Source organism: Varanus komodoensis, unplaced genomic scaffold, assembly GCF_004798865.1.
Source record: "Varanus komodoensis strain SLA01 unplaced genomic scaffold, ASM479886v1 scaffold19, whole genome shotgun sequence".
In the NCBI taxonomy this organism is placed as follows: Eukaryota; Metazoa; Chordata; class Lepidosauria; order Squamata; family Varanidae; genus Varanus; species Varanus komodoensis.
Window position 1 is genome coordinate 327,441 of NW_025335550.1, and position 12,439 is coordinate 339,879.

Sequence of the window (12,439 nt, forward strand, 5' to 3'; positions counted from 1 at the left end):
ACTGTCAGGAAGTGCTTCCTGGCATCCAAACGAAACCTTGGCTCCCTGAGCTTTGCTCCGTTGGAGCACGTTCTGCCTTCCTCTGCAGGGGAGAACAGGTCTCTACCCTTCTCCATGTGACATCCCCTCACATACCTGTATGTCGCCAACATATCTCCTTTGAGTCTCCTCTTCTCCAGGCTGAAGAGACCCAGTTCCCTCAGTCTCGCCTCATACGGCATCCCCTGCAAACCGGCCACCAACCTTGTGGCCCTACGCTGCACTGACTCCAACCTGGCTATATCCTTTCTGTAATGAGGGGCCCAAAACTGAACACAATACTCCAGTTGCTGGCGCACTAGAGTCATGTAGAGTGGTAGTAATACCTCTCTTGATCTAGAAGCCACATTTCTGGCTATGCAACCAAGGCTATGCAACCACTGCTGACTCATGTTTAGCCTGCAGTCAACCAGTACCCCGAGGTCCCTTTCACAAGTGCTGCTCTCCAGCCACTTATCACCTAACCTGTACTTATGACAGCTATTCCTATGCCCCAAGTGCAAGACCTTGCACTTATCCACATTGAACGCCATCCTGCTGTCTCCTGCCCACTTCCATAGTCTGTCCAGATCCTTTTGGATCTGAAGTACCTGCTCCTCAGTTGTGGCCACTGCTCCAGTTTTAGTGTCGTCTGCAAATTTGATCTGCAGACTGTTCACCCCTTCTTCCATGTCGTTAATGAAAAGATTAAACAGGATTGGCCCCAGGACAGAGCCCTGGGGGACCCTGCTTGTCACTGGCCACCATCCCGATGATTCCCCGTTAATGGTTACCTTCTGCTTTCGGTCAGTCAGCCATGCCCTAATCCACCAGACAGTGCTTTGGTGTATCCCAAAACTCCTCAGTTTCTCCACCAGGATATCATGGGGCACTTTGTCAAAGGCCTTGCTGAAATCCAGGTATACCACATCCACTGCATCCCCTCCATCTAGCCATCGCGAAACCTTGTCATAGAATTCCACAAGGTTTGTCTGGCAGGACCTGTTTTTGCAGAAGCCATGTTGTGTGGCTGTCAGCCTCCCTTCCCTATCTAGCATCACTAGATCTCTATTATGAGCCTTTCCATTGTTTTTCCTACAATGGACGTAATGCTAACCGGTCTATAATTCCCCATGTCCTTTCTACTACCCTTTTTGAAAATTGGGACCACTGATGCCACCCTCCAGTCCTCTGGAACTTTACCCGTTCTCCACGAGGCTCAAAAATGGAGGCCAGCGGGCGTGAGAGAACCCCTGCTGCCCGTCCCCAGTCCCCTTATCTCAAAGCAAAGGATGGAGTGATCACTCACATTCAGAGCTCCCCTAATCTGTACTTCATCTATCAGCTGTTCCCTATTGGTCAAGACCAAGTCAAGGATGTCCCCCCCCCCCACCTCCCGGTCGCCTCTCGGACCCTCTGTGTGAAAAACCCTCCCTCTATAGCTTCTAGGAAGCGACGTGACCTGGCTGTCACCGCCGAGTGAGTCTCCCAAGCAATATCCGGGAGATTGAAACCTCCCATAATTACTGTGTCTCTCCCCTGAGATATCCTTAGAATCTGGCCTGTCAGGACATCATCCAGGGTCTCAAGTTGACCTGGAGGGCGATAACATACCCCCACTGTCTGGTCTCTTTCCCTGTCAAACCCCCTAAGTTTCACCCAGACTGCCTCTACCGAATCCCCATCTGTGCTGCATTCTATCTCACTGTATCCTATCCCTTCCCTGACGTATAAAGCCACGCCCCCACCTCTCTTTCCCTTCCTGTCCTTTCTAAAAAGGTGATACCCTTCTGTGTTCACATTCCAGACTTGCCTTTCATCCCACCAAGTTTCTGTGATTCCCACCAGATCATACTCTCCTATTCCCAGGAGAGCTTCAAGCTCTTCCTGCTTATTACCCATACTCCTAGCATTGGTGTACATGCACCTCAACTCCTTCCCACTGCTTCCTTTCCTTTGAGTCCACAGCCTCCTCCTTCCTCCCATACTCCCTGATACCTGGCCCCTCTCTGAAGGAGTCCTGTCAGTCCCTGCACTATCTCTAAAACCCTGCTCCCAGAGCCCTGATACTCCCCCTGATACTCCTCCCACACTTGTCCAGTGCAGACACGTTCCTGGGGGGCCTGACCCCCCCCCCAGCTCAGTTTAAAGTCTTCCGGACGAAGCTCACTAGAGCATCTCCAAAGGACCTTTTCCCCATCCTCGTGAGGTGTAACCTGTCCCTTGCCAGAAGTCCATTGGCAAGAAAACGAGTGCCGTGGTCGAGGAACCCGAAGCGTTCCTTCTGGCACCACACCCTAAGCCAGTCGTTCACCTCGGAGACCCTCCTGTCCCTTCCTGGCCCAAATCCCTGGACTGGTAAGATCGACGAGAAGGCCACTTGGGCCTTCAGCTCCCTGAGTTTCTTCCCCAAGGCCTCGAAGTCCCTGGTGATCCCGATCACACGTCGTTTGTGCCCACATGGATCACTAGGAGCGGCTGGTGACCCCCGGAGCGAACAAGACGCTCCACTCTGTCCTTCACATGCCAGATGCGTGCGCCCAGCAGGCAGCAAACCTCCCTTGTCTCCAGGTTGGGGTGGTACACCACCGGCTCAGTGCCCCTCAGCAGGGAGTCCCCAACAACAATCACCTGCCGCTGTACCTTTCCGGTGCTGGTGGGCGGCCGTGCCCTGGCCCTCACCTCTCCTGCGAGAGGCGAGGGCATGCGAGAGGTGAGCTCCTCTCCTGTGAGAGGCGAATACATTGTTGATACTGAGTTCTCCAGGATTTGAAGTGAGGACTTCAAGGTACACTCCAACTTACAAGTCCTCTTCAGACACAGAAAGAATTGGGATGCGCAGCATTAGTATCTGCATTATTAATGATCTGTATTGACCAGATGTAGCCCAAATGCTAGGAACCCTTTTGCCCTTATCTAATATTGGCTTCCTGTTGGATTCTAGGCTTCAGAGTCCAGCAGCTGACCTCAGAAATCCAAGATGGTTTGCTTTATCAATATCCCTGATGGGAGGGTGTAGATTTATTTATTATTTATTTATATTGCGATTTATATCCTGCCTTTTTCCTACAAAGGGCTCAAGGTAGCTTACATCATCTCTCCTCCTCCTCCATCTTATCCCCACAACAGCAACCCTGTGAGGTAGGTTGGGCTGAGAGTCTGTGACTGGCCCAAAGTCACCCCGTTGGCTCCATGGCCGAGAGGGGACTAGAACCCAGATCGCCTGAGTCCCAGTCCCATGCTCTTAACCACGACACCACACTGGCTCTCTTGGAGCCTTGGATGAAACTTGTTGGAGTGATTAAATTACATTTTAGTGCTTCCTTTAGACATTTTCTCTTGTTTCTTTCTTGTTGCCTTCCATGTGCTGCTGCTGGTGTGTTCATGTTATACTACTAGTTCATCTAGATCAGTATTTATGACTCTCAATAGCAGCAGTTGTCCAAAGTCTGACACGTGTTTCTAACTATACAAACTTCTCTGTAAACGGTTTTTTTTTTTTTGTTTGGTATATAACATTATTTTGAATTGTGATACTGCATACTGACATTGGAACTTTACGCATGCAAAACATGGGTACTAAAAGTCACATAGACAGTGAGGTAGCCCAGTGATGAGCAGCTTTAAGTATTTGGGATACTGTACTTTCACTGGATAAATGATGCAAATTTGATCAGTACAACATTCCAAATCCCTGCAGTGCTAAAATATAGACAGCCTGTACAGCAAATCCTGCCCTTCTTGGAGTATCAGTCTGTCTCTCTGCAGTTCTCCAGGTAGCCATGCCCTTCCCCTGGTCCCACCCTCTTTCTCCCTAGCACTAGTTGATGAGGAGTTTCCCAGTTTTTGTATGTTTTCTTGCATCCAAAAAGGGTGCAATGAATATCCTAAGGTTTAGTTACTAAGGAAGAACTTAAGACTAAAATATACTGATTTAGTTTGTATTTTTTCCCTCATCCCCTCTTGCCTTTGGCCCTACTCACCACTAGAATATGGTCCTTGACCCTTTTATGTGGGGATGCCACAGGTTGAAGCTTGTGTCTTCAGCATGCTGATCCTGTGCTTTATCACTGAGCTGTGGAGCTTCTGATAGACAAGTGCTTAGTACTCAGTGCAACATTCTCCCACATGGATCAAGACGTCGCACTTTTTTTACAGTGGGGTCCTAAAGAAAAGATACTGTATTGCAGTAGAAACGGCCAACTAAAATGATTGAGAGACTAGAGCAAATCCCCTATGGGATTATTTAACTGAGGAAAGAGGTAAGCAGAGACATGATAGAGATGTACAAAATTAAGCGTGGTGTGGGGAAAGTGAATAGGAAGACATTTTTCTCTTCACTGATGATATTTGAACCCAGTGGGGCCTTCCCATGAAGCTGATTGGTAGGAGATAATAGGGAAGTACTTTTTAACATAGTGCATGGAATACATAAATTGTAGCGACGGCCACCAATTGAATGGCTTTAAAAGGGGATTGGACAAATTCATGCAAGATAAAGCTAGCAATGGATTTTCATTCAGATGACTGTATACTACCTCCAGTGTCAGAGGCAGTATGCCTGGGTACGCCATTCATCAGCAACAGGAGTGGAAGAGTGCTGTTGCACTCATGTCCAGCTTGTGGATTTCTCACGGACAGATAGTTGGCCAGCATGTCAGAATGCTGGACTAGAGGGACCTTTAGTCTGATCTGTTATGGCTTGTCTTATGTTTTTTAATTTCCTGTGTTCAGTCTCAGTGCCGCGAATTTGGGGAGATTGGTGTGCTTTGCACATCCAGACAGGCTACCACATATCATTGATGTCCAATTAAATCTTTATGAGGTTAAGCATACATGAACTTTTAAGAAAAGACTTCAGCATCAACCAATTTGATTCTTGCAGTAGGTAGCTCCTTTACCTTTAAATTCTTGCTCGTTTTAGACATGAATTTGGGAAGTGTACCTTTCTGAGTCTACTGGATAAATTTGCAGTCCATGTAGACTTGACACAAGGATGCAGTTCTAATCGTCAGAGATATCAACTAATAAATGAGCATTCACTGACAGAATTTTTTCATTAAAAATCAATTACGAGTTTCCCTTAGCTGAGACCCTTTAATCATATAGGAACAAAGGAGATTAATGTAATATTAATCATTTGCATGGTTTTTTTAAAAAAAAATTCTTTCAGGCTTACTTAATAGTGATTTAGCAATTTTTATCAATCAGAAGATAGACTCGTTGTTTAAACAAAGAAGTAACCTTAAGGTAGTATTTGACCACAGTGGAAATGTTAGGCTTTTCCAAATCATATATTTTTAGGGCAAGGAGGGCAGGGAAAGAAGAGTGTTATGTTCCACTATTCCAGAGAAAAATACATATATACTAATATGTCAGAAGCACCAAAAAGAGAATTGATGTTATAAGGAAGTGGAGTTGTTATTTTTCTTCTAGTGGTATGAGTAAAGAATCAATAGCATTTACACAACCCAGTATCATATCTTCTTTATGTATACATAGATAATTAAGACTAAACTGTTGCACTGTGTAGATAGCAACATGTGTTTGAAGTCTGACTTGGTTTCCTGACAAGTCAAACCTATTTGGCCTTGAGGCTGTTTATATAGATCTTTCTACAAGGGAAGCATAAATATAGCACCATATACTCATGCAGTGACATTTTTGCTGTATACTGTGAAAAGTACATGCAGAAGGAGGATCAGGTCATTTCCCACCTACCCGATTTGCTCTTTAAATAAGGCATCCCTGGCTTCAGAAGAAAACCACAGTGAGAAAAAGCCATCTTTCCGCTGGGTATGGTCCGTCAGATTGTATGCAATCCTAGCAATGCTTTTAATTGGACTCTGCTCCAACTCTCACAGGTATATAAAAAAACTGCTGCTGGAAAGCTTGGAGACATCAGCCTCAAAGTGACACAACAGGAGAAGGAATTCGCTGGGAAAGCTGCTCAGTACCAGCGAGAAATGAAGCATCTCCAGCGGCTGCTGCAAGAGAAGCAGGAAACCCTTGATGAAGTGCTGCAGCAGAAAAGGTAAGTCAGTCAAAGCCTTAAACGAACCAATTAGATTTGAATGGTAAAAGAAAGGGGGGATGCATAACGTGTTCTGCCCAAGAGCCCCATCTGGTGTCTGGCCGTATTTGCTTTCCTGTCTCTCTGCTGGATTGAAAATACCAATCTCCTGCTCTCAGCTGGCTCTATCCATTCTCCCCCTCCCCGTCCTTTTTACATCCTAGCCTACAGATCTTTGAAGGAAGCCACTGATTGCAAGTGTTGACAGCCAGCCTTATAAATCCTGGCTGTATACTGCCTCTTCCTGAACAAAGGCAATCACACATAAGCCATTAACTTGAATTGAACTTTCAGTGATTCTCTCCTAAGTGAATCACTGGCCATGTGCATGTTGATTTAATAATGTCTTCCAGCAAGAACTGATGAAGTCCCAGAATGACAGGTTTTTACCAGGCAAATGAATCAGTTAACAATAGTTAGCAAAAAGAAATGTCTTGCACAGACATCTTGTCCACAAACAGCAAAATAAGCAGTTGGACAGGTCTTGGCTAGAGGATGGTTCAGTGCTGCGATAACCTATAAGGAGTGATTTTTTCCTATTCAGGAAATGGGAGGGTTTAATGGAGTGTGCATTCTTGTTGCTAATGCTGTTTTATCAGCTCTAAAGGAACATAGGAGATTGCTAATTAAGCAATTGTCTTTATGGATCAGTTCAACCAAATAATAATCGAAGCTAGAATTCAAGCTGTGTGCCATCTGTGTCAGTAATGCCAGGTCTCCTATTAGAGGATAAACAGCACAATCAGATCACTGGGATTTCTTTTTAAAGTATGGTCATGCTCTATGAATGCCACTTTTGCCACTGTGACAAATGTTTTGATTCTCATGTGGGATATATTTTATATGGTAGGGGGAGGGAAATAGTTGCATCAGTCTGCTTAATCGACAAAATACCCATCTGTGCCTGGGAGAAAGATTGGCTGCTTTGAGATGGCCTTGGAATCAGCCAGGCAAAGACAAATTTGTGCATAGGTGGGGAGATCCAAACGGTGTCCTTCCACACTATTTTAAAAGGGTGTAATAGTGGCTCTTCTGCATTCTACTTCAGCAGGAGAATTCTAGGTGAATTATGCCTAGGCTTTCAGTCACATTCTGGCATCCTGAGTGGCATCTGGAATCTGCCAGTTAAGGTCTTGCCTTGCTTCCTAATAGGGTTATGCAATTACATGCTGCATGAGCACTAAGTTTCACTAGTGACTTTTGGTCTGAATAAAACATTCTAGAGTAGAACATATATACAGTAATGCAGCTGTAGTTTTAAACCCTGAATTTAATCATCTTATTGCAGAGACGCGAGGAGGTTGCTTTAGATAACTGCATATTGCTTCATTTGTGGAGCACACCAGTAACGTTTCATTCTCCATCCTTCATCACCATTCCACACTTTATAACTGTGTCTGCATTCCTTATGTTCAGTGTTTCCCCACCCAAATTAAACAAAGAAAAATACTCTGAGCATGTGCAGTTTTGTCTTTAAAGCTTGTTTAGTCATAGAACCATAGACAACATAACCTGTCATAGAATCATAGACAGCAAGAATAAATGGAGTTTGCTTCTGCTACCCTGATGTCCTCATCACCTGCTACTGACTTGATTATCATTGGAAGGAAGGTGGATGGGCTCTGGGATCCTGGACTTCAGTTTTGTAGTTTAGCCCTAGCTACACTGCCTGTTTATGGTAGCCTGTGGGTAACTGTTTGGGTAAAGGAAATGAAACAGTGCCAACTCTTAGGGTACAAGAGCTGTAACTCATTTATTATAGACTCATCAACAATATCTTCTATCCAGCTTTTTCTTTATAAAGCTTTATAAAGACTGTAATACACTCTATGAGTTTGAAAAAAAATAATCTTGAGGTAGGACAGTCAATGATTACTTTATGATCTTCCTGGCAAGAAGACTGAGCCCTCCCATTGTCATCTTACTTTGAGGATGAGTTCCCAGCAGAACCTGTATCTCCTTAGCTTCACAAAAAGTCTTGGGCTACAAAACCAGGGCCCTTTAAATGACAGTCCTTTAATAGACCAGATAACTCCTCCAGGAGGGGCAGAGCTAGCCCTGCTACAGCTCCTGTCAACCTACATAAGACTTCAGCTCTTTGCTGAGACAACATCCACCTGGTATTGCAGTAGGAGAGAGTTCCAGCCAGCAGAACCTGCTTGGAGCTATCCAAGGTCCTGTTTTCTTCTTGCTTTGTTTTGACTGTCATCAGATGTTACCAGGTTCTCCTGCAAGAGTCAAGAAACCACAGAATGGGATAGTAAAGCATGCATGCACAGATTACTGATTTTTCCCTTCTCGCATCAGGAATGCTGTTACTGTATGTCAGACTTTCCTTGCACTATTTTAAAGCAATAACGGTTTACCACTTGGGTGAACACCAGTGTGGCAGAGAAAAATGCAATTACGGGAAAGTGCAATAGCAGAGGAGCACTCTATATTTTCACTGTTCCTTTCTAAGCAACAGTGGAATTGCTGAGTGCTTTACAGTTGGTTGTTCAGTCCTGGGACATAAATAGTACATACAGGTTATCATAACATTTATCTTCCTATCAGAGAAATGAATTTGCCGTCTGGACATCTGTCTCTAATCCTAGCCTGTTTGATTAAACAGCTAGACTATATGGCTTGTACATCCTGGGAAGAGGCCATGGATTGTTTTTCCTAACATTTTTGTTTAAGAAGCTAAAATGCTTTAGTATGTTGTCACTGTATATCCTGAATGCTGGATTTTACCCAGGCTCCTTCAGTACTGATTGAATCCTGTTTACAGCTCTCCCAAAATTTTGAAATGCTTTAAGAACTAAACATTATTTTCTATTATATTATTTCCAGCTCCAAACAGAAAATTATTAATTCAGTGACACATCAGTTAGATAGCTTTATATCTTTTGAAAAATTCCTCCGGATATTTTTTTCTCCTCTATCTCTCTACCCCCCCCCCCTTGTTGGAAGAACTGAGGAATTACAGGTGGGTTTCATGTCATTAATCCTCTGTAGCCTGGCAACCAGAATCAGTAGTGCAGGGCCAATAATATACTGATGCAGATTCATTTCCACCAGCATTGCTCAAAGAGAAAATTTGCAGTCTGGAAACTGTTCCCAGTAGTAGAAATTCCACTCATTTCAATTAGTTATGGATGATAAATCAAAATTTCAATTCTATAGCCAAGGTCTGAAAATATGTGCTGGAATATATTAGGTTATATGCATGGTATGCTTATTTTATTAAAGTCAGTTCCCCAGTCAACTTTAAAGTTGTGTCACCTGATTTGCAAGGATCTCCTGCTTTGCCTTCTTTTTATCATTCCAGTAGTACTTTGAAATACTTTGCCTGTTGAAGTCAGTAGGCTAAATTTGCAGGTCAACAACTGATATGGAAAACAGCTGAAATATGACAGTTGTCCTTGACACAGGACAGCAAAAAAGCCCATCTTGCGAAAGCTGGTAATTAAACCTTAGGAGAAGCATTTCACCCTTTTGTAGTGGGGGACAAAACTGTTAAACCTGGAAAGTGGCCCAGCAGTTGGTGGCTGGGAATGGGAAGCCATGCTGCCCTAAGGTTCAGCCCTTCTGGTTTGCCATGTGGCTTTCACCTCCGTCACCTATGGATTCTTCAAACCAAACCGGAGGCTTTCACACTCCTGTCACTTTTGGCCCAGGGTTCAGTTTAAAAGCTACACTGCCACCTTTTCAATGGTAAGTGTCAGAAGACTGATTTCATTCTGGTTCAAATGGAATTTGCCTCTGTTACACAAACCAGACATGTCCCAAAATACTCCCCAGTTCCAGCGCACTCATCCCTCCCTGTCCATGCATTGAGGCTCCTCAGCTTTGCTGTCTAAATGAGCATTTCCTGTGTCATTTGCACTGACATGTACCACAGCCTCTTACACCTCCCCTGCACTGTCCATCTGACATATCTGCTCCCTTCTTGCAAGGCAGGCAATTTATCATAGGGTCTTCATGCTCATCTCAGACCCAGCTGTCTATATTTCTAATGATCCAATCTCCCACTTCCACAAACCTTTTGTCCCCTGGAGGTATATCCTTAATGCAAGAGGATATCTGTTCAGCCTCTGAAGAAAACGTCCCTGCTAAGGGATTATTTTCCTGTTCTTCAGAATAACATCCTCCTTCCTTGAGACCCCATATTCTCTGTGTCACAGAGTTGCTGTCTCCCATGGATTACGGTGTGCTGTCAGGTCCCTGAAGGTCTTATGCACGAAACATTGCATTCACCTCTGTCAGCTTCTGCAGCCTTGGCTTCAAGGGAAGAAATTTCTCCCCTGAGGGCTGGAAGCAAAGTTTCTGCCCAGGAGACAGACAGTCGTATATGTGACACTCAGTGTATTAAACTGGATAGGCCTCACACCCCAGTGTCTTTCTGCTTCCATAGATCTTCCTTTCACTGTTACTTTTGGATTTATTTACCTGACAAATATAAGTTCTTTACTAGAAAAAGGCAGAGAAGGATTTAGTTCTGCTGTGTAACTTGCATGGGTGCTTCACCTTATTTTACCTTGTCACTGTGCTGCTGCTGCTGAGATGCTCTGTCCTTGAGCCGCCTCCTCACACTTAGTGATGCATCCCAGTAGCTTGCTCTGTGGAATAACCTCCACATCACAGGCTTTGCAGCCATCGCATGTTGCAGCCCGGCTGCATGCAGCAGCCTCACAGGATGTATCCAGATTACTCAATTGTTGTGGTATAAAACAAAAGCCTCTTGTCTTGTCTAACCTTTTAAATATACATACACAGATATATTTGAGAGCATTTTCATATCCAGTGCTTTATGTGTAGTCCAAAGTGATAAAGTTAATCAGCCGGACTGTCTTGTGCAGTTATTGACGATATGTTTTGCCCCCAGTGAAGAAGAATTGAATAGGAAGCAGAGTCGAATGTGACATTATTGCAACATTATCTCCCCCTTCAAAAAAAAAAAAAAAGTAAATTCTGTGTCCAAATAAGTTGTATACTAAAATTGAATTACGTCTACTGTTTCTTCAGCCCTTGTATAACTGTCAAAACTCAGAAACCAGCAACATGCTGAAACATTCCACAGAGTAGTCTTAGAATGCTACATGGCCAAGAGGTTGAATTGGGACAAGGCAATGCAACATTCACTGGCTTGGAAGGGACTAAAATATTTTTATTGCTTTGCAGGAAAGTTTTTGAATGATTTATGTGACAGACAGTTTTGAAAACCATAACTTCACTGCAGACAGTAAGATAATAGTAAAATAATTCATCTAAATGTAGGTCCAGTGATCCAATGCATTCACAAAAACTGCAGAAGCCAATAGAGGAGGAGAGATCAATGGTACCAGTTTACAATCATTGAAGCATTTTTGTCCTCTTGTGAAAGAATAGTGACCATATTCTGAAAGTGGAGTAGCCTCTAGTGCTCATTCACAGAACTCTACAAACAACAGCCACCTTACTCAGTGCAAAGATGGCACACTGGTTTATTTTGAGTGAGAGCTCCCCTCCTCTCTCTCATGCACACCAAAACACTTAGCATACCAGAGAAATACAACAGTCCACTCATCACTCCCCTGCCCCCGTACTCACATGCACACCACACACACATTTTAGCAGTAAAGGAAGGACCCGTAGTAAACACACAGCTTACCGCTGCCATGCTTATTCCTGGTGTTGCTGGTGAAATAGCAACACACAGCCTCCCCTTTTCTTACCAACTGTCTCCTCCTCCTCCCCTTCCCCTTCCCAAGCAAGTGCATTTCCTGGACCCAGCAACACCAACAGTAGCAGCCACACTGCTTTTCTCTGAAGCTTTGCCCCTGCTAGCTGCAGGCTCCATGGCCAGACATAGCAGGTGTGGAGAGAAGGAACCTTCCTGGCTGGTTGCTGCTTGGGGAAAGGATGAGGAAGTGACACTGGGCAGCCAGTACAGCAGGCAGAAGCTACAACTAATGACAGTCAAGGGCAGGGAAGAGGCAAAGCTTGTGCGAGCAGAGTGAGGGGAGGGAGTGCAAAGGGTCTTGGCGGGTGCTAGTGCCCCCGGAGGTGCCATATTGCCAAACCTTCTTCTAGAAATTATGTGCTGTGCTATTTCTGACCTGCTTTGGTCTTAAGACTATGATGTGTGATCTTAAAAATGTTCACAGCAAACAAGAATTTTTTGCCTAGTTGTTTTTGACCTCCTAATCTCACATTCATAATGCCTGCTATATTTTTCTCAGGAAAACTTTCAGTACAAAGTGTGAAAGACGTTTTCAGAAACATACTACAAGTTACCCCTGTGGATGTTGTCTGTTTCCAGCTGGAAGCATGGTTCCAAATTCCTTCGAGTTTATCCAGTTATAGATAAAAATAAATATCCAG

General features: G+C 44.2%; 1 protein-coding gene across 4 annotated transcripts in view; it reads left to right on the top strand.

Moving 5' to 3' along the window:
- CEP89 (centrosomal protein 89) overlaps positions 1–12,439 on the top strand; it is a 60,736-nt gene that overhangs the window by 42,666 nt on the left and 5,631 nt on the right. For all 4 annotated transcript variants that reach the window (XM_044427810.1, XM_044427811.1, XM_044427812.1 and 1 more), the window contains one exon: positions 5,883–6,052. In XM_044427810.1, coding sequence (XP_044283745.1) covers positions 5,883–6,052 — 170 coding nt within the window. The remainder of the gene's footprint in view (positions 1–5,882; positions 6,053–12,439) is intronic.